This window comes from Onychostoma macrolepis, chromosome 09, assembly GCF_012432095.1.
Source record: "Onychostoma macrolepis isolate SWU-2019 chromosome 09, ASM1243209v1, whole genome shotgun sequence".
NCBI classification, from domain to species: domain Eukaryota; kingdom Metazoa; phylum Chordata; class Actinopteri; order Cypriniformes; family Cyprinidae; genus Onychostoma; species Onychostoma macrolepis.
Window position 1 is genome coordinate 23,609,682 of NC_081163.1, and position 23,661 is coordinate 23,633,342.

At 35.0% G+C, this 23,661-nt stretch overlaps 1 protein-coding gene across 2 annotated transcripts in view; it reads right to left on the bottom strand.

The window, feature by feature from the left end:
• Window positions 1-23,661, bottom strand: part of LOC131547588 (polypeptide N-acetylgalactosaminyltransferase 5) — a 35,600-nt gene that overhangs the window by 9,841 nt on the left and 2,098 nt on the right. Inside the window, exons 2-10 of one of the 2 annotated variants that reach the window (XM_058788267.1) lie at window positions 23,437-23,603; window positions 19,704-19,823; window positions 19,377-19,512; window positions 14,830-14,949; window positions 6,131-6,248; window positions 5,430-5,759; window positions 5,247-5,327; window positions 4,992-5,135; window positions 4,616-4,872 (exon numbers count right to left, since the gene is read on the bottom strand). In XM_058788267.1, the coding sequence (XP_058644250.1) occupies window positions 4,831-4,872; window positions 4,992-5,135; window positions 5,247-5,327; window positions 5,430-5,759; window positions 6,131-6,248; window positions 14,830-14,949; window positions 19,377-19,512; window positions 19,704-19,823; window positions 23,437-23,603 (1,258 nt within the window). In that variant the 3' untranslated portion in view covers window positions 4,616-4,830. Of the gene's footprint in view, window positions 1-4,615; window positions 4,873-4,991; window positions 5,136-5,246; window positions 5,328-5,429; window positions 5,760-6,130; window positions 6,249-14,829; window positions 14,950-19,376; window positions 19,513-19,703; window positions 19,824-23,436; window positions 23,604-23,661 lie in introns of those variants that run through there. The other variant, XM_058788266.1, reaches the window with a different exon arrangement.

Sequence of the window (23,661 nt, forward strand, 5' to 3'; positions counted from 1 at the left end):
GGAGCATTTGGTGGTACTTTAAACAATGTTCACACTTATTCATCATTACAGACTACTCATAGTAAAGGTTCACCAAGGGCCTTAATTAGGAATAACATTAACAGTATATTTGAACTATGCTGCAAATGATTTTATCTTTATCTTAAATGCATAAATTTCCTCAAAATAACTGTTTTTGCACCATGGTTTGCCCATAGGGTGTACTCAATGGGAAGCCCTCAAAGTTCCTCGACAGTGAGGAACAACAGGACATCCTTTTTGTCCATCTGAGAGGAGCACTGCATAGCACACCAACACAACTGAGCTTCACAGATGGAGTGCAGTTCATCTATGGTCTTCTTTTTCCAGAGGTATGCCGGGCCATGTAATGTGTTTGTATGTTTTCCTGCTCTTGCACTTACACTTACAAAATCTACTGTATAAACTGCATGCTGGTGCTACTCGTGTATGGACCCATGTATAATGGCTTGCTGTTCAGTAGTGGTTTAATAGTATGCTTAAATTAACCTTTTTTCATAGGCCATCATATATGCCTTGGCAGTCCTACGGAATTTGTCCTTGCAGGAGGCTGAGCAGTTCTTCCTTTCTGGTCCGGAATATCATTACAGGTCAGAGTAGAATATTAATTATTTTTTGCACAATGCCCAGTGCACCCTTTTGTTACTGATATTTCTGTTAACCCAACAGTGGTTGTTCTCTGATAACTATTTCAGCGAGGTGTAAGATTTTAATAGAAGGATTGATGGTAACACTTTCTATGAAGCCTGTATTTATAATACATTAATGAATGAATAATTCATTATTAGAAACCTTATAATATGTTGTATCATCTTATAAATAATCATAAGAACAGTTTTAATGTATTATAATACTTATTTGTGGCTAATTTGTGGTGGAGTATGATGATTTATAACACAAAATGAACACGCTGCATCCACTTAAGTTACAATGAATTATATTTCTCATAGGTATAATGTATTAGATGTCATATCTTGCCATTGTTTAAGATCTGCATAATAACTTAGTACATCTTATTAGTGTTTTTACTGTAAAATAACAAATACAAAGTCTTCATGAAAACATTCCAAAAGGCTTTATAATGTGGTCATATTATTTATAAGTGGTTTTTGTCTGCTTTAAGTGAAGTAACTTCATTGTACCTAAAGCAGACAAAGACCACTTATAAATAATAATATTTTTTTTTCTCAAACAGCCATAAGATCAGATATCAAATCAGATGAACGTGTACACATTTTCTTTGAACTATTTTTATTTTAATATCAGTTTGATTATTTTGATGGTACCCTTTAGACAACTTTTGATAAGTAACTCTGCCACTACATGTCAACTAGCAGTCATTAGAGTATTAGTAGTATGTCTGCTAAATATCTAGTAACACTTTATTTTGATGGTTCACCAACAGACATTCTACTGACTATAAGCAACTTTGCAAGTACATCAACTTATTCTACCAACTGTAACCTTAACCTAAGCCTACTAATACTCTATATAAATAAATATGACCTGACTTGACTTGACTTAAGAATATAATGTATTCTAAATACGGGCTTCATAGAAAGTGTTACCGGATTGACAAACAATTGAGGAAAGAAGGGAGAACATTCAGTTGGTGGGTAGTGCTCTTTTAAACTTAAATTTGGAGTTTAGAGTTTGGTGTTAGATGTCAGTAATTCTGTGTGGTTCTCTCTCTCTACAACCCCAACAGTGCATAAGTGTTAAATCAGAAAGATATATTACAGAGTTAAACATGTTAAAGAAAATGTTTCTTATTTCATTTTTTATGATGTTGTATTATGTGTTATTCCAAAAATGAGTATGTATATGTATATGTATATGTGTATATATATATATATATATATAAATAAATTCTTGAATCATTCTTGTGTCTTGCCTCTTTACAAACTTTTAAACATCTGGCTGTAATTTAATGACTGCAAATGCTCATTTCATTTGATTCCATCTTTATTAGGCTATACCTGATAATGAGCTAATTTGTTAAATTTAAGGGGGTTAATCAATATACAGGTGCATCTCAAATTAGAATGTCGTGGAAAAGTTCATTTATTTCAGTAATTCAACTCAAATTGTGAAACTCGTGTATTAAATAAATTCAGTGCACACAGACTGAAGTAGTTTAAGTCTTTGGTTCTGTTAATTGTGATGATTTGGGTTCACATTTAACAAAAACCCACCAATTCACTATCTCAACAAATTAGAATACTTCATAAGACCAATAAAAAAAAAAAACATTTTTAGTGAATTGTTGGCCTTCTGGAAAGTAAGTTAATTTACTGTATATGTACTCAATACTTGGTAGGGACTCCTTTTGCTTTAATTACTGCCTCAATTCGGCGTGGCATGGAGGTGATCAGTTTGTGGCACTGCTGAGGTGGTATGGAAGCCCAGGTTTCTTTGATAGCGGCCTTCAGGTCATCTGCATTGTTGGGTCTGGTGTCTCTCATCTTGCTCGACAATACCCCACAGATTCTCTATGGGGTTCAGGTCTGGCGAGTTTGCTGGCCAATCAAGCACAGTAACATTGAACCAGCTTTTGGTACCTTTGGCAGTGTGGGCAGGTGCCAAGTCCTGCTGGAAAATGAAATCAGCATCTCCGTAGAGCTTGTCAGCAGAAGGAAGCATGAAGTGCTCTAAAATTTCCTGGTAGATGGCTGCATTGACTGTGGACTTCAGAAAACACAGTGGACCAACACCAGCAGATGACATGGCAGCCCAAATCATCACAGACTGTGGAAACGTCACACTGGACTTCAAGCAACATGGATTCTATGCCTCTCCACTCTTCCTCCAGACTCTGGGACCTTGATTTCCAAATGAAATGTAAAATTTACTTTCATCTGAAAAGAGGACTTTGGACCACTGAGCAACAGTCCAGTTCTTTTTCTCCACAGCCCAGGTAAGATGCTTCTGACGTTGTCTCTGGTTCAGAAGTGGCTTGGTAGCCCTTTTCCTGAAGACGTCTGAGCTGCACTGACTCCAGCTTCAGTCCACTCCTTGTGAAGCTTTCACAAGTGTTTGAATCAGCTTTGCTTGACAGTATTCTCAAGCTTGCAGTCATCCCTTTTGCTTGTGCACCTTTTCCTACCCAAATTCTTCCTTCCAGTCAACTTTGCATTTAATATGCTTTGATACAGCACTCTGTAAACAGCCACACCTTTCAGTAATGACCCTCTGTGACTTACCCTCTTTGTGGAGGGCGTCAATGTTCGTCTTTTGGATCATTGCCAAGTCAATAGTCTTCTCCATTATTGTGGTTTCAAAGAACAAGAGATACCCGGAATTTATACTGTAGGGATGGTCATTAATTGAAACTCAAATGTAAATATTCTAATATTTTGAGATACTGATTTTTGACTTTCATGAGCTGTAAGCTCTAATCATCAAAATTAAAACAAAAAAACTTTTGAAATGTTTTACTTTACATGCAATGAATCTACAATATATGAAAGTTTCACTTTTTGAAATAACTTACAAGAAAAAAAATGAACTTTTTCACGACATTCTAATTTATTGAGATGCACCTGTATTTCCAGAAACTAAGACTTAAGATAGCCTACTCCACTTTTTCAGTTGTTTAAAGATTGAAATACATTTACATTCATATTTTAAGTGTAAATTAATTTGTTTAAATTTAAAATTGTTACTCAAAAGCAGGTATTACACACTTTGTAATTAACATCTGTTTCATTATAAATAAAAAATATCCGGAAATAAAAATGTTCCTGAAATTCAATATCTTTAACGACATTTACAAACAACAACAACAACTGCAAAAAACTGCAGCTTCTGCTATCTCATTCGATTCGGTAGGTGGCGCTGTTACAAAAAAAATAGGGTCCTAGAAATGCGGTTCTAGAACTGCGGTCCTGAAACTGCAGCTCCTCCGGTTATGCAGGAACACCCTTCTCAGCACACTTCAGTACATTTCGGTTTGCCCTGTGTGTTGTGTTTTAAAGAGTTGCAGGGGTGATATCATGTCACAGGGTCTCTCTCTCTTTCTCTCGAATGCGTTCTCAAGTACCGAAATTTGGTACCGAATGTGAATAGGTACTCGGTAATCCCGACGCAATTCGGTAGGTACCCTTAAAAGTACCGAGTTCGGTACCCAACCCTACTTCGAACCTTCCTCTCATAAAGTGTATCAAGATATTTTACAGGAGAATGTCAGGACTTAATAAGAGGCTTTGTGATGCAACATGAAAAGGACCCAAAACACAAGAAATACCAAATAAAGAGTGGCTGAATGTGCATTTTCCTGAGCCTTGGTCTTAAGCCAATTCAGATGGTGTGGCATAACCTAAAGAGGGCTGTGCTATCAAGGCAATATTGATAAACTAAAACAGATTTGTTGGGAGAAATGGTCCAAAATTGGTCAAAAGTATAAAAAAGGTAGATGTGGAGGTTTTGCTGCTAAAGGTGGACCAACAAGTTACTAAATTCAAGGTTTCGCTTACTTTCTCCACCCTGCACTGTGAATCATTACTCAATATATTCGATGCAAATACAATTATTTGTGTGTTATTAATTTAGTCAGACTGTTTATCTATAATTGTGAGTCAAATAAAGATCAGACTACATTTTATAAATAATCAATGCAGAAATCCATTTATTTTTAACTTATTCTTGCCACTGTCCAACCACACATGTAATTGCTTACATATATTGTTAAATCAAAACAGCTTTTAACAAAAACAAGTATTCAACAATATTGAAATCCACAAAAAATGTCTAAAAGCAAATAACAGTTTATGCATGGGCTGACAGTGTTATTTCAGTGTCCTTTATTTAAATTCAGATTAACATTAACCATGGGAGAAGCAAGTGATCCAATTTCTGTTAAAACATTTGGAACAATCATATTGGGATATTATTCAATATTTCCTGTCCCACCATTCATTGATTAATTTATCAGTGTTACTATCCCTAGAGATTAGATTTTGTGCTGAACTTACCAAAACTTTACCAGACTTGTGCATCCAGCGGAGATGTGGCTTTGTGTTGTCACATGGTTCCATGATAATCTGTTTTTCCTGAGGAGCCAAACAGGAAGTATTCTGTCGAAGCATCTTTAACCAGGTGTAGCTGAAGTGTTGACTCTGCGAGGCATGAGAAAACAGAAACAGTTTTTAGGATGCAGTGTTTTTTTCTGAAAGATTATACAGCAGAATGGAATATCTAAGTAAATAATATGTCTGATTTGGATTTACCTTATTTGTGAGATCACATTTATCAAAAAATAAAATGCCATTTTGAAATACCAAACATGTTCTGGTTCCAACATTGAAAATCTGAAGAGAAAAACAAAAAGTTTGTCAGATTAGTAACATTAAGGTTAGGGTTAATTAGTTGTGTAAGCGATAGTGGTGTAAAGTTATTTATTTTCTTCCTACCAGTCCTTCTGCTTTGACCAGAGGGGCGTCCAGGTCTGGGTAGACATTCTCCAAGTACCATTTAAAGCTTTTACACTTGAGTTTTTCTCTCAGCTCAATCTGTTCTGTCAGATTTCCTATATCAGTCACACTTTTGTCCAGCAGATGGTGGTAGCCATGGCCATAAAACAGCTCTTTATAGTCATCCAGCCAGACCTCTGCAACCCTGGCCAAGTTTCTCTCGACTGTCTTCACACGATCTTTAGGGAACTTGTAAGGGTTATCACCACGGAAGATGTGGCCAACACGTGAGCAGGGGATGATTTCAATCTCGCCTCCACACATCCAGATCTACAGCACAAATAACACATTACTTGCTGCCACTGGGGAATGTGCACAATTATTTCAGAGTGGTTCAAACTTTTAAAAGGACTCGTATCAAATGTAATTTTTATTTATGGTCCATAAACTATTAACAAAAATGTGAGATGTTATGCTGTTTGCCCTACTGAAGAAAATCTTAAAAGTGGTCTGCTTTTGACTCTCATTTACTTTCACACACCATCCTAACACTGTGTGTACTTGAAAAGTTAAAATGTTTATTTATAGTACAATGTACAAATGGTTTTATTTAAAAAAAATGCCATTCCCCATGAGATGATCCCTTTAAATCTCTGGTTAAAAATGATTTGACCCTGCAAATAAACATTTAGCTTATTTACCTTGAAAGAGATTTCCATATTTTCCCCACCCCAGACATCCAGGCCTGGGTCATATGCCCCCAGTTCATAGAAATAGCTCTTGTCTATAGAGAAAAGACCCCCTGCCATCACAGGACACCTGTGAAAAATAAATAAATAAATAAAGTCACCTTTAACTGCAGTTTAGATTTAGATATTATATTACATATTACAACATAAATGTAGTATAACCTATAATTAGAACTAAAAGTTCACTGAAACTACTATATATAATATTATTGATAGTTAAATTGTAAGTATTTATCTGCTTAAACATGAAAACCAAAACAATTATACAATAATGATGTTCTATTCATGTTTGTTCCAGGGCCGTAACCGTGTCTTGAACATTGGGGGGCCACTGAGCAGACCAGGCTAAAAATGTAACTTTTAAACCTCTTGACATCCTAACAACAAACAGAGCGCTGCATAATCAGTGTGATCAATGTCAATGTCTATGGTGGTTATGGCCCTGGTTTGTTCAGCTTTTCATATGAATCAGTTGTTCACAGCAAATAGAAAAAGTGCACAATATTATCTACATTTAAAAATGACTGATGATCACACAATTAAAAATACAGTGCTGCTTGTAAATTTGTGAACACTTTAGAATTTTCTATATTTCTGCATAAATATGGCCCAAAAACATAATCTTATTTTCACACAAGTTCTGAAAGTAGACAAAGAGAACCCAATCAAACAAATGAGACAATAATATTTTCTTTGTCATTTATTTATTCAGGAAAATGATCCAATATTGCATATCTGTGAGTGGCAAAAGTATGTGAATCTCTTGGATTAGCAGTTAATTTAAAGGTGAAATTAGAGTCCATCTGTGCAGAGGTGTTTTCAGTCAGTGCAATGACTATCAAATGTCAGTACGTGACCGGTTTTATTCAAAGAACAGGGATCTATCAAAGTCTGATCATGTTTGTAGAAGTGAATCATGTTACGAACAAAGGAGATTACTGAGGACCTCGGAAAAAAGAGTTGATGTTGCTCATCAGGCTAGAAAAGGTTACAAAACCATCTCTAAAGAGTTTGGACTCCACAAATCCACAGTCAGAGAGATTGTGTACAAATGGAGGAAATTCAAGACCACTTTTACCTTCCCGAGAAGTGGTCACCCAAAAAAGATCACTCCAAAGCAGAATGTGTAATAGTCTGTGAGGTTGCAAAAGTTCCCAGGGTAACTTCTAAGCAACTAAAGGCCTTTCTCACATTGGCTATTGTTAATGTTCATGAGCCCACCATCAGGAGAACACTGAGCAACCATAGTGTGCATGGCAGAGTTGCAAGAAGAAAGCCACTGTTCTCCAAAAAGAAAATTGCTTGCTAAAGATCATGTGGACAAGCCAGAGGACTATTGGAGAAAGGTTTAATGGATGGATGAAACCAAAATAGAGCTTACTGATTTAAATGAGAAGCTATTATGTTCGGAGAAAAGAGCACACTGCATTCCAGCTTAAGAATCTTATCCCATCTGTGAAACATGGTGGTGGTAGTATCATGGCTTGGGCCTGTTTACTGTATCTTGGCCAGGACAGCCTGCCATCATTGATGAACAATGAATTCTGAATTATACCAGCAAATTCTAAAGGAAAACGCCAGGACATCTGTTAAAGAACAGTCTCAAGAGAACATGGGTCATGCAGCAAGACAACAACCCCAAGCACACAAGTCATTCTACCAAATAATGGTTAAAGAAGAACAAAGTTAATGTCTAGGAATGGCTTAGTCAAAGTCCAGACCTTAATCCAATTAAAAAAATGTTGTGGAAGGACCTAAGCAAGCAGTTCATAGGAGGAAACCCACCAACATCACAGAGTTTAAGTGGTTCTGCACTAAGGAATGGGCTAAAACTCCGACATGTTATTGTGCAGGACTGATCAGCACTTACAAGAAACTTTAGCTTCAGTTTCTGCGGCAAAAGGGGGTCACACCAGAAAGCAAAGATTCACATACTTTTGCAACGCACAGATTTGTAAGACTGGATCATTTTTCTCAATAAATAAATGACAAAGAAAATATTCTTCTCTCACTTGTTTGATTTGGTTCTCTTTGTCTACTTTCAGGATCTATATGGAAATTTAATGATGTTTTGGGTCATATTTATGCAGAAATATAGGCAATTCTAAAGGGTTCACAAACTTTCAAGCAGCACTGTATATCTGCAAGCGGCAATTATCATGGCTCATACAACAATGGTACAGTTAGACCTCTCTCTTTTCTTAAAGTGACTCGGGTGTATTCACACCAGGAAAGACCACTAGCTCACTTGCTTTGGTCCGGACCAAATACAATGTTGATTTTTTATTTTTTTTGGTGCGGTTCGCTTTCACACTGCCCTTTTTGCAAGTGAACCAGAAATTGTAAACAAAACCACACTTGTGCTAAGGCCATCCGTTCATTGGACAGAAATTCTCAAGCAGGGAAAAACAGGAAGTGCAAAAACAGGCTAATCATGGAGATCTTTCGTAGTGAAATTTTTATTCTTTTACTGATTTGCTGTCATAAGATAAAAACGCAATATGAAGAAACTTATGAGCATCATATGAGACAATGTTGTAATTACGACTTGCCAAAATTAAAATCTATAGATATGAAATACTTAAAGCATATCAAAATGTTAGTTTAAACATTTAACCTAGATAAATGTGTGCTATTAGGCGCATATCCAATCGTTTGTGCGGAGAGTGGAAGCTGAAGCGCGCTTCAGGACATCAGTGGAAACAAATGAAATACGCCGTAATTGTTGCTTAAAAAGGTAATAATAATACATTGTTCGGAACTGTAAAGGGTATATTTTTATTTGTGTGCACTCACAATATCAAGAAAACGTGCTTTTCTAAAATAAAGAAAACTAATAGGATGTGCTTCCCGTCAAAAATGACCGTAACTCAGTGAATATTTTCCTTACAGACATGATGAATATATCTATAGAAAGCTTTGAATTACTACAAAACGAAGTAATTCATATCCAAAACAAAAACTCATTCATTATAATCCATAAAGATGCATTTCTTTCTAAAGGCACATCCAATGAGGAGATGGCGAGTCAGGATTTTTAACTTCATCTTTGTGACACTGACTCAGAAAACACTAGTTTGATAATAAATAATTCAAATATCTCCTTACTATTTCCCCCAGACACATTCATTGTAACTTTTGCTGGGGCTTTGCGGCAAGCTTTAGCCTATTTAGTGCGCTAATGTCATGTTGCTGTGGGCACTAAAGTCACGAAAACTCATAATTTGCACACGTTTTTAAGCATTGCGGTTTGAAAACAAGTGATTTAAGTGATTGAAATGTAAACAACAGCACTATATGCGTGAGCTGTGTGTTTTTTGAGCATGCTTTCTGCAGTTGGATCAGATCGAGGCCGGAACCGTACCAGAGTTCATTTGGAAGCGGACCGAGACCACCTCTTCAGCTGGGTCTCGGTGCAGTTGTTTGGTGCACACCCGAGTGCGATTGCTGTATTCACAATGTATGCCCAAAAGATCCGCACCAAGAGGGGAAACGAACTTGAATTTGTTTCAATCGAACCAAACAAGACAGGTGTGAATACACCTTTAAAGTGTCTCTTTACAGAAGTATTATTGTATTAAATTAAAACAGACAAATAATTTTGCCTTTTCATGAAATTGGACAACAACACATTCAGCCAAGTCACTGGACAATTATGTTCATATATATTAAACAATTTCATTAGGTAATAATTATTATTTAATTATATAATTATATTTTATAATTATTTTATAATAATTATAAAAGGTAATGTAATTATCTGTAAGCTTTCTGAAAATCACTTTTTTGTAAACTTACTATATTAAACTCTATCAAACTATATTCAAATAAGATGAATATATCATATTGAACATTTGAAAGACCTAAGAAGAATTATCCTGTGGCTCTCTCTAGTGGACAACGTTAGTATTACAGTCTTCATTACTGTCACTAATATTGATAAAAAATGATTGATATTTTAGAAACTGTTGTTACCCTCTGAGAAAATTCATTAAATTTAACATGTATTCAGAATGTCCTGATGTGTTATAACAAGATAATATTATAAGATTTGTGAAGTTTGGACATTGCATTCACAACATAAGATTCAAAAGATTTGTAGCAATACCCACAAATATATTTGCCTATATGGTTGCAACATCGCTAAGATTTTATAAGGTTCCATTTGTTAACATTAATAACCTACATTAGTTAACAAACTAAAAATGAAAAACACTTGTAAAGCATATTAATTGCAACATATACTAATACATTATTACATTTACATTTAGTCATTTTGCAGACGCTTTTATCCAAAGCGACTTACAATTGGGGAATACATAAAGCGATTCAACTTGAAGAGGCAATCAGACAGACGAAGTGCTTGCAACACCAAGTCTCAGGCATTGTTCAAATAAATACAAACTACCAAAGGAAGGAATAAGTAAAGAGAATTTTTTTTTTTTTTGGATTTATTAAAATCCAAAGTTTTATATTATATATCTATATTAATTATTAGACCTGAGCTAACATGAACTAACAGTGTACAGTTGTAATTTCATTAATTAATGTTAACAAATATTAATAAATACTCTAATGAATGGATAACTAATATATGAGCAATACATTTGTTAAAGTTAACCACTGAACCTTATTTTAAAGTGTTACCAAGTTATGAAAACAGGGGCATCTTTCACAAGGATACCCTTTTTCTTTTTTTCTTTTATTAACTAATGGTGGAAAACTTCATGTAAATAAATAAACACGATTAACTGATGGAATTGGAAGAGAGATTAATTTTGATTTTAACTATTACAAATCCATAGTTATTAGCAACAATTCACCCAAAAATGAAAATTTGCTGAAAATGTACTTACCTTCAGGCCATCCAAGATGTAGATGAGTTTGTTTCTTCATCGGAACAGATTTGGAGAAATTTAGCATTACATCACTTGCTCACAGAATGAGAATCCAAACAGCTGATAAAAAAAACATCACAATAATTCACACAACTCCAGTCCATCAGTCTCGTGAAGTGAAAAGCTGTGTGTTTGTAAAAAACATCAATATTTTAAAAATCTATTTTAACTTTAATAATCAAGTCAATAATCAATGATAATGCCTCCTTTAGTGAAAAAGTCTTCCTCTGTTGTCCTCTCATCAAAATCCACCAATGTATTTGTTTGGACTGTTTTTCCTGTTTTTGTCTGTAAACGGTACTTGATCTGTGCATATTTCTGTCCCGATTTAGACCAGCCGACTTTTTCACTGGTGAATATTATGAATAGAAGAAGACTTGTATTTTAGCTGGATGCAATAATTTTAAAACATCTTAATGCATTCATTTATCACAAACCCACGTTTCCACTTTTCACTAGATGTTAACAGCTGAACTAGAGTCATGTCAATTATTATGATGCTTTTATCAGCTGTTTGGACTGACGGCACCCATTCACTGAAGAGGATACATGGGTGAACAAGTGATGTAATGCTAAATTTCTCCAATTTCTTTTGTGATGAAGAACAAGAAATTCATCGACTGTACATCTTGCATTGCCTGTAAATGTTCAGCAATTTTTCTTTAACCTGCCAAATTTAGTGATGGTCTGCCATTCAGATTTGATGTTATAAGGTGATTAATTTAGATTGGTTGTTGACGGCTATGTTTGTTTGTTTATTCAAATAAAATTGGAGAAACTTTGGTAACACTTATTTTTAAGTAACGTTGCACCTACATATCAACTAACTCTCATTAGAGTATTAGTAGACTAATATCATAGGCTTAGTAGGCTTACTTAGGATTAGTAGGCTTAATATCGGCTAACGTTTTATTGTGATGGTTGCCCAACAGACTCGAAGTAATTTTGCAAGTACATGTCAACTTATTCTAACCCTAACCCTACCAGTCTACTAATACTCTACTAACACTCTGTTGAGAGTTAGTAGATATGTAGGTACAACATTACTTATAGTCAACAGGCCCAGGTTTGTTAACGGGCCCATCAAAATAAAGTGAAACCAAAACTTCTTACCAGCACCATCCCTAGCCACTGTGTGCAAAATTTAGTGAAGATTGGTGCTTGGACCCCTAAAGATGTAGGAATTTGTTGTTTTTCTTTTAGCTTAATGAAAAGTCAAGCCAAGCAGAGAAAGAATAAACCTTATGTTTAACAAAATATTTCTGCAGACTTACAGATTTTAATGGAACATAATAGGACTTCTGAATGACTGTGTTTGTAGTAAATCGTTTGATTCAGTAACACCCTCTAAAATACATTAAAAAAAACACTTGTCAACTTTGTAACCTGCAAAAAGTACAACTAAACCAATCAACGGACAAATCTTAACAAATCAATAAACAAATGATTTAACAAATCTTGCCAACTTGCTCTGAAAAAATAAATAAATAATAATTATATATAATTATGGGTACAGAAAGTATTCAGACCCCCTTAAATTTTTCACTCTTTGTTATATTGCAGCCATTTGCTAAAATCATTTATGTTCATTTTTTTTCCTAATTAATGTACACACAGCACTCCATATTGACAGAAAAACAGAATTGTTGACATTTTTGCAGATTTATTAAAAAAGAAAAACTGAAATATCACATGGTCCTAAGTATTCAGACCCTTTGCTCAGTATTTAGTAGAAGCACCCTTTTGATCTAATACAGCCATGAATCTTTTTGGGAAAGATGCAACAAGTTTTTCACACCTGGATTTGGGGATCCTCTGCCATTCCTCCTTGCAGATCCTCTCCAGTTCTGTCAGGTTGGATGGTAAACGTTGGTGGACAGCCATTTTTAAGTCTCTCCAGAGATGCTCAATTGGGTTTAAGTCAGGGTTCTGGCTGGGCCATTCAAGAACAGTCACAGAGTTGTTGTGAAGCCACTCCTTCGTTATTTTAGCTGTATGCTTAGGGTCATTGTCTTGTTGGAAGGTAAACCTTCGGCCCAGTCTGAGGTCCTGAGCACTCTGAAGAAGGTTTTCGTCCAGTATATCCCTGTACTTGGCCGCATTCATCTTTCCCTCGATTGCAACCAGTCGTCCTGTCCCTGCAGCTGAAAAACACCCCCACAGCATGATGCTGCCACCACCATGCTTCACTGTTGGGACTGTATTGGACAGGTGATGAGCAGTGCCTGGTTTTCTCCACACATACCGCTTAGAATTAAGGCCAAAAAGTTCTATCTTGGTCTCAGCAGACCAGAGAATCTTATTCAGGTGTTTTTTAGCAAACTCCATGCGGGCTTTCATGTGTCTTGCACTGAGGAGAGGCTTCCGTCAGGCCACTCTGCCATAAAGCCCCGACTGGTGGAGGGCTGCAGTGATGGTTGACTTTCTACAACTTTCTCCATCTCCCGACTGCATCTCTGGAGCTCAGCCACAGTGATCTTTGGGTTCTTCTTTACCTCTCTCATCAAGGCTCTTCTCCCCCGATAGCTCAGTTTGGCCGGACGGCCAGCTCTAGGAAGGGTTCTTGTCGTCTCAAACGTCTTCCATTTAAGGATTATGGCGGTCACAGTGCTCTTAGGAACCTTAAGTGCAGCAGAATTTTTTTTGTAACCTTGGCCAGATCTGTGCCTTGCCACAATTCTGTCTCTGAGCTCTTCAGGCAGTTCCTTTAACCTCATGATTCTCATTTGCTCTGACATGCACTGTGAGCTGTAAGGTCTTATATAGACAGGTGTGTGGCTTTCCTAATCAAGTCCAATCAGTATAATCAAACACAGCTGGACTCAAATGAAGTTGAAGAACCATCTCAAGGATGATCAGAAGAAATGGACATCACCTGAGTTAAATATGAGTGTCACAGCAAAGGGTCTGAATACTTAGGACCATGTGATATTTCAGTTTTTCTTTTTTTATAAATCTGCAAAAATGTCAACAATTCTGTATTTTTCTGTCAATATGGGGTGCTGTGTGTACATTAATGAGGAAAAAAATGAACAAATGATTTTAGCAAATGGCTGCAATATAACAAAGAGTGAAAAATACTTTCCGTACCCACTGTATATATATATAGTCATGGCCAAAAATATCGGCACCCTTGGTAAATATGATCAAAGAAGGCTGTGAAAATTAATCTGCATTGTTAAACCTTTTGATTTTTTATTTAAAAAGTTCACAAAAATCAACCTTTCATTGGATAATAAGAATTTAAAATGGGGGGAAATATCATTATGAAATAAATGTTTTTCTCAAATAAACATTGGACACAATTATTGGCACCCCTAGAAATTATTATGAGTAAAATATCTCTGAAGTATATTCCCATTCATATTCACAATTTTGAGCACTTCAGGGTGATTATGAACATAAAATTATCCAGCCATGGCTTCCTGTTTCACAGAAATATAAATAGGAGGGAAAACAAAGCCCAAATTCCTTCAATCATCCATCACAATGAGAAAAACCCAAAGAATATATTTCTGATGTGCAGCAAAAGATAATTGAGCTCTCACAAATTAGTGAAGTGGCTTTAAGGAAAGAGCTAGAGCAGTGAAAATTCTGGAAGAGGACGTGTGTCTATATTGTCCTAATGCACGGTGAGATGGAGAGTATGAGTGGCTAAAGACTCTCCAAGGACCACAGCTGGAGAATTGCAGAAAATAGTTGAGTATATATATATATATATATATTTTGTGTATGCCATTTCGTTGATGTTACCTGATGGGGTCTGAATCCTTGATCTGGTTCTTTCTAATATATTCCTCTGGTAGCGCACTCCAGCCAAACACCAGTGGCCATCTGAAAATGCCTCTTTGGAAGTTATCAACAAGCATGTAACTGCGTACACAAAAAATAAATGAATACATTTCAGTGCATGAATTTTAACAGTTCAGTGCAGCAGTGGAGGAATGGTACATTGGAAAGGGCTATTGAGTCTCATATGTGCAACGGTAAAGTACCATGTACAAAATGTGTACACAGCATTTATTTAATTGTACGGCTGCAGCGATTATGAAAATACGTCAATTAGCATGGAATGTGTTGATGCGTCGCACCTTTTAGCCATGCCCATTGCGCAACCCTGCAGTTATCCCTACTTAAGACTGTTTTTCTGCCATGTTTAACACAAAAGAAGACTCTAGAGCAGAAGGTAAAGGCTAGTATGGCAACTTCACTTCATAGAGTTGGGTTCATGGAGCATTTTATTATTATTATACGACCGTCAGAACCGCATATAACCGAACTAACGCCTTTACATTGTCAGGATTCCCAACCGCATTCTCACATTCAAAGCTGTTCGGAATGAACGGAACGGAACAGCATGGGACATCAAGTTGCCTATATAATCATGACGGGTTTAATTCACCCACAGAGACAAATGATTCGCGTTCATCTCAAGATCCACTGGAGCTGCCGTCAGTGCCGTGGGCGCGATTACGCGAGTTTTGAGACGCGTGCACCAAACGCGCTCTCTGCACTTGCTAACAAAGCATTTAAAGTCATTGTTAGTTGTTTAACTGTGATGGATTGGACAAGCCTCGCCTGGGCTCATTTATTTAAAAACGGGTTGTCAACTGTAATAAAACTTCCCAGTGTTATGACTCCATTTTTGATTCTGTCGCTAGTGTCCTGAATGCGGTTGTGATTTCAGCTGTTCATTCATACAGATATGTATTCAAGCAGATGTTTTAATCTGCTGAATAAATAAAACATTTCAAGTCTCTCACCTGTAAGCAAATGCTGTCAGTCCCAAACAGTAACTCTGAATGCAGCCATAAAGTGCATTTCTATTGATTGTATTGTATCACTGCCCTATTATTCTATTTCTTTCTTTTTAGGGGTTCAAGTACGTAGTGCTCTACGACGCACGTTTTTTTCGCAAAATTGAGCTATACCTGAGACCTACTTTTGCGAACTAGTCCTAGGTTTTTCACCCGATCGGAACCAAACCACTGCAGAAATTTTATCTGGACACTGAATATCAATAATTATCAAAACAAAGTTGAAATTTTGATTTTCGCGCAAAACAGTACGTCGATTAGCGTCTATGCTAACGTTAGCCAAATGTTATTTCAAGCATAACTCTGGAACGAAATTAGATATCTGCACCAAACTCGGAACAAATGTGTATGAGCTCAATCTTTCGTCAAATAAAAAACATTGCGCAGCTCTGCCACTTGGGGGTGCTATAATACTGAAAAAACATAAAAATAGTTATAACTAAGCAACTGTTGATCCGATCGACTTGAAAATTGGTATGCAGCTTCTTGGTCCAAAGGGGCACGAGTGTATATGAGGACATTCACGTATCTCAAAAACCATGGCCGCCATCGGCCAATGAAATTTAAACGCCTATTAAACAAGTTTAACGGAGTTCGATCGGAACGAAACTCAGTGGGCATGTTCGACTCATGGCCCTAAAGGTCTGTAAGAATTTTGAAAGAAATTGGCCACTAGTTGGCTCTAATGAGCTTTTTTGGCTCTGTAATCACGTGGCGTTTCACAAATCCACACAATATGTATATCATTTGATAGATCTCCTCATAATGAACAACTTTGCCTCAACAACCATTGCTGTCAATCAAATCGTTCATTAATTATTCACAAATATGTTAAAAACCTACTTTTGCGAACTAGTCTCTGGTTTTTTGCCCGATCGGAACCAAACCACTGCAGTAATGTTCTCTGGACTCTCTAGATCAATAATTATCGAAAATTTTTTGAATTTTGTCCTTCGGTTAGCTTTAATGGGGTAATTTAGAAAAGGGGCGTGGCAAAACATAACCCAAAGCTTATTAAACCTAAACGAAAACTCAAAACTTTACGAAACTTGGTGAAAACTTGTCAGATGACTCTTAACAAGCACGCAAAATTTCATGGAGATCGAACTATAGGTGGCGCTATAACAGTTAAAAAGGCCTCAAAAACACAAGATTTCTATGGAAAATGACCTCAAACTGTAGAACATGTTCATATATTCACACAAACACTAGAACTTCATATAATGTGATAGATCTCCTCATTCTGAACAACTTTGCCTCTAGGACTAATGTTGTCAATCAAATCGTTCATTAAATGTTCACAAATAAGTTAAAAACCTACTTTTGCAAACTAATCCTAGGTTTTTTCCCCGATCGGAACCAAACCACTGCAGTAATGTTCTCTGGACTCTCTAGATCAATAATTATCGAAAAATCTTTGAATTTTGTCCTTTGGTTAGCTATAACTGGCTCATTTAAAAAGTGGGCGTGGCCACACATACCAAAAAGCCTATAAACCTAAACAAAAACTCGAAACTTTATGAAAGTTGGTGAAAACAAGTGTCAGATAACTGTTAACAAGCATGAAAAGTTTCAAGGAGATCGGACCATAGGTGGCGCTATCACAGTTAAAAAAGCCTCAAAAACACAACATTTCTATAGAACATGACCTCAAATTGTAGACTATGTTAATATATTCACACAAACACTAGATCTTCATATAATATGATAGATCTCCTTATTCTGAACAACTTTGTCTTTAGGATCACTGCTGTCAATCAAATTGTTGTTTAAATATTTGAGATTATTTAAAAAAAAAAAAATACTTTTGTAAACTACTCCTCGGTTTTTAACTTAAAATCAATAAAATCAGTGCAGTACTATTCTCTAGACTCTCTAGATCAATAATTATCAAAAAATGTTGTACATTTGCCTTTGGACAGCTATAAGTGCAAATTAATAAAATGGACTTGATATAGAGTACCCAAAGGCCTATAAATCCTAAAAGAAAGCCCTCAACTTCTCTTAAAACTGTGTAAAATGATGCATAATTTCATTCTAAACAAGTGTGCAAAATTTAAGAGAGATTTGGCAAAACATAACACTATAATACTTTTAAAAAAAAATGTAAAACACAGTGTTGTATGAGAAATTTAAATTTCTAATCACTAGATGGCAGCGGAAGACCACTAATGGGCTTATTAAACTCTCAAACAGAACTGTTCATAGCTTTTCTCATGGAGATATTTTAAAATCACTGTTATAACATTTAAAATCGCATTTAATTCAAGTTTACCATTTTGTTATGTCAGTTTTTACAATTTTGCCATATTATGATCACAGAGAAACCTGAAAATGACTATATAAACTCTTAAAAAGAAGACTTACAAAAAATATTGTCACCTGTCATTTATTTCAAATATCTATATCAGCAACAAAATATGTGTGCATGTATGTCCGTGTATGAGTGTGTCTGTGTGTGTAAGCAAGTAAGCTTATGTATGATTATTAATATGATAGTTTAACCATTTATTTTCTATTTGTGTGTGTCTGTGTGTAAGCATGCTTATTGAATATTAATATAACAGTTTAACCTTTTTATGTTTGTGAGTATGTTTTATTTGGCAAAAAATACCACTATAATAGTTATAAAGGTAAAAAACACAGTGTCGTATGAGAAATTGCTATGTATAACCACTAGATGGCAGCGGAAGACCACTAATAGGCTTATTAAACTCTCAAACAGAACTGTTCATAGTTTTTCTCATGGAGATATTATAAAATCAATGTTATAACATTTAAAATAACATTTAATTCAAGTTTACCATTTTGTTATGTCAGTTTTTACAATTTTGCCATATGATCACAGAGAAATATAAACTCTTAAAAAGAGAAGACTTGCAAAAACTATTGTCACCTATCATTTATTTCAAATATCTATATCTGCAACAAAATGTGTGTGCAAGTATGTCCGTATGTATGAGTGTGTCTCTGTGTGTAAGCAGGCTTAATGATTATTAATATGATAGTTTAACCATTTCATTTCTATTTGTGTGTGTGTGTGTTTGTGTGTGTGTGTAAATATGCTTATAGAGTATTAATAAACTAGTTTAATCATTTAATTTCAGCGTGTGTGTATGTATGTTGTGTGTCTGTGAGCCTATTCTCCATTTTGGATGGGTTTAAAATCATCATATTTCTTTGGTAAATTACCTGCATTTGCCCAAAATGCTATTTTTAATAATTGATTTAGGTGGTTACAGGCATGCAAACACAAAATCTTTTTTCTTATGTGCTTAAATGCTTGAACCCCGGTTATCCCTAGCTTGCAGCTATATTTCTTATTATTATTTCTTTCTTGCTTCCTTGCTTTCCTTTTCTTTCTTTTTTTATTAATTATTTATTGTTATTATTTTTCTCTATTCTTATTATTTTTTACATTTTTTTATTTTCTTTCTTTCATTTGTATATTTTATATATACATTTTTTAATATACTTCATTACCTCATGTCCTTATCACTGATGACCTCAATAACAGGACAGACCACTTTTTTGTGGTCCAGGTAAACTCTTTCTAACAGTGGCTCCAGCCACCCCACGTTACACTCAACGTGAGAGTCCAGGAATGTCAAAACTTCACCTGCAGATGAAACAACATCTGCTGAAACAACCAATAAGGCCATACACTAAAACAATATGCATATTATACAACAGAGATGTGAGATATTGTATTCGATTCTATTCTATGTATTCCAGATTAAATTAAGCACAAATCCATGGATTGAATCTTTGCCACTACACTGGACTAAATCGAATGTGAGTTTACAGTACCTGTAGCAGCGGAGGCCCCTGCGATTCTGGCTCTGATTAGGCCTTGTCTCTCTTTCAGATGGATGATTCGTACTTTAGGGAATTGAGACATATAAACATCCAACTGCTCCTTCAGGTAGTCTACAATAGAAACAGCAATAAATTTAGTCATAGAGAAACACAAATCCAGAAACGACTTCTTCAAAGTATAAATGCAAAGTATAAAAAAAGTTTTTTTTTGTTTTAAAGATCACAATACAGTAACTTTTTTTACTTTAACTTAATTTAACTTGAATGACCTTTTTTAATTAAAGAAAATAAAATTTAATTAAAACTTTTTAACTTCCCTTTTAAAAGAAGTGTATAGTAAAATCAACAAAAAACTGATTTTCAATTCATTAGATGCATGGGCGTAGATCAAGCGGGGGTCTGATATTCATGACTGGCTTTACCCAAAGGTACGTTACCTTGACAGTTTCACCTTAAAGGACATCATCTATGGACTTGTAATGAAAAATAGCAAAGATGATTTTCTGGTCAATAGCATCCTTATGATGGGAAAGTTTTATATACACAAATCTAAATATTTGAAAGTAAAACCAGCCTTTTGTGCATTTCATAATGAGTTTGTTTTGTATACAAAAGCCCTTAAGGTGATGAAGGGGAAGAATGCAATAAATCTGTTTATTATTATTACAGAATATGATTTACAAGAAAAACCCTAGCCCCCTTTCAATGACTTATGTATTTTAATTATTTATTTTATTTTATTATTTAATAAAATGAATAATATTATTTTTTGCCTTTCTCTGTTTTCTCTCGTTCTGTTGTATTTGTATGCACCGGTTCTGTATATGGTAATGTGAAGATGTCTTGATATTGCCAAGTTGTTTGTACAATAAAAAATAAATAAAAAAAAAACGTCCAGCTATCGCTGTATGAAAACAGTTGTTTTCACAGTAAAACAGAAACGTTTGGAAACATGAAGACATTAACCATGCGATTGTGACAATATATAGTTTTTGTGTTTTTCAAGTCATCTCCAGGTAATAAAGAATATGAACAATCCAGTGCTAATTGACATAGCATTTATTACAGTATAGAAACTATTCTGCCTTATTGTGTGATAAAAAAAGTGTTTGTAGTATATAAACAAATCATTATTATTGGTTATTGTCCAGCAGTGTATCTAATTTCTAAGCCAATTAAAAGCTAGAAATAAGAGAAAAATTAAAGTTGCCTATACACTACCAGTCAAAATTTTTTGAACAGTAAGACTGTTAATGTTTTTTAAAGAAGTCTCTTCTGCTCACCAAGCTTGCATTTATTTGATCCAAAGTACAGCAAAACAGTAACATTTTGAAATATTTTTAAATAACTGTTTTCTATTTGAATATATTTTAAAATGTATTTTATTGTGATTACTCCAGTCACACGATCCTTCAGAAATCATTCTGATATTCCGATTTGCTGCTCAAAAAACATTTATTATGATGTTGAAAACAGCTGAGTCTAATTTTTTCAGGTTTCTTTGGTGAATAGAAAGTTCAGAAGAACAGTATTTATCATAAATGTCTTTATCATCCATGCTAAATAAAAGTATTAATTTCTTTTCCAAAAAAAAAAAAAAAATGTATACCGACTCTAAGCTTTTGAATGGTATAGTGTATAATGTTACAAAAGCTTTTTATTTCAGATAAATGCTGATCTTTGGATCTTTCTACTCAAAGAATCCTGAAAAAAATTACTAATTATAATAATTAAAAAAGCTTTCTTGAGCAGCAAATCAGCATAGAATGATTTCTGAAGATCATGTGACACTGAAGACTGGAGTAATGATGCTGAAAATTCAGCTTTGATCACTACAATGGATTACATTTTAAAATATATTCAAATAGAAAGCAGTTGTTTTAAATAGTAAAAATATTTCACAACATTACTGTTTTTGCTGCACTTTACTGTTTTTGCTGTACTTTGGATCAAATAAATGCAGGCTTGGTGAGCAGAAGAGACTTCTCTAAAAAACATAAAAAATCTTACTGTTCAAAAACTTTTGACTGTTAGGTTATATACATTACAGAAATGTCATATTGTAATGTTATATATATATATTACATTGCATTTCTGTCCCCCTCACTTCTGAAATGATGGCTACGCCCCTGATTAGGTATGCAATTTATATTTACAACAATGAATTGCGGATCCAACAACTACACAAATTAACTAATTAAAATAAATAAATAAATATATATATATATATATATATTTATTTTTTATTTTTTATTTTTTCTTTCAGTTTTCATATTTGGTATCAGAGGTGCTTTCTTTACCATGCCATACCATTCTTTACTATAACAGCATACTGTGTCAAATTGTAGTCTTTAAAAACACTTCTCAAAACATTTGCACTCTGTTCCATTCAATTAATTTGATTTAACTGTGTTTCAATGCAAGAATACATTCAATGTAAATTCCAAATGCCCCAAAACACACATTATACCAAGACCCTCTTGAAGGATGATAACATCCATGCTTAAATTTTTATTTTAAGACTTGTGATGTTTTGTCATAGATTAAGCAAGTGCAGTTTGAAAAAGTTTTACTTTTCAAGACTTTGAGTGGGCAAAAGAGTACCTTATTAAAGAATTAACTACCTACCAGCAGCGGCTCCTGACCGTAAATTTAGGTGGGGCAGATTCTGGGTCATAGCTCTAATATATGAAAAACATTTTGTAAACTTTATATTTTAATCTCTGAACACATGTGGACAAAATTTTGGCAGAGATATCCTTGCGTTATCCTGTGGGTGACATGCTAATGTTGATTGGCAGGCTCGGAGAACACGCATAAAATGCTGTATTATAATTGCCTTAATATAGCATTTATCACATCCAAACGTTGATTTAGAATGTTAAAAGTTGTGGAGCAATTCGGGTGAGAAAAGACGATCATATGTCTATTCTAAGAATAATAATAAAACAAACACAACTGAACCATATAAAGGCTATTCATGTGAGCACATTATTTAAACTAAAGAATTTCTTTGTTAATTTGATCCACTACTCCACATAGAAAAAAACAGACATGCCAACTAGTTACTGACCTGATGCAGACACATAGCTGAAGTGGATTGATATCGTCTCGGTGGAGCGAGGTTCACGTAAGGTAACGTGAAAATAAGCAGGGCAGTCTCAAATCTGCCCCAATGGCTCACAATTAGAGTGCGCTGCAGTTCCCCTTTTCACCACAGATTTACGTTGCAGAATTGTGGGGGCGCTGTTGAGCTCGAGAGGTCTCAGGCACCTTCTGCCCCACTTAGTATCATGTATACATGCCTGCTAAAGCCACGCATGGGATTTTAAGATATATTGCTTACTTTACGACTTCAAATAGTATCGAAAATCTGAAAAAAAATATTTGTTGCAGAGTGCTGAACACATTTACAATTTATTATTCAGTTTATATAGAGGTCTTTGTTGTGGATGAATATTTTGGTGGGACTCTGCCCCACCTGCCCATATAGACGAGCCACGCCTGCTACCTACTACCTACTACCTACTTTATGGATATCTGTGAAACATAAGCTTGTTTTGGACCATATTTACCTCTGTATTTAGTGCTGCTCACTCACAAGTTTGTAAACCAAACTGGATTTTAAAATTTGTGAAGGACTTAAGCTTTTAACTATTAAACACTGTCAATAAATGAATAACGAATAAATAATTTCTTTAAAATGTGAGCAAATCGCTCAAACCTTTGGTGCTGCAGTCGTCCACCAGAATGATCTCTTTGAGCAGGTGTGGAGGAGACCTGTTGAGCACACTGTGCACCGAGCGCAGCAGAGTAGACCAAACCTCGTCCACAAAACAGAAGATCACACTGGTACTGGGCAGGTTATCATGAACAAGGTTTTCTGAACATCTAAACAACACAGGATATGGAGGTGTTACACATATCTTGCCAAAACAGAAAATTTGCC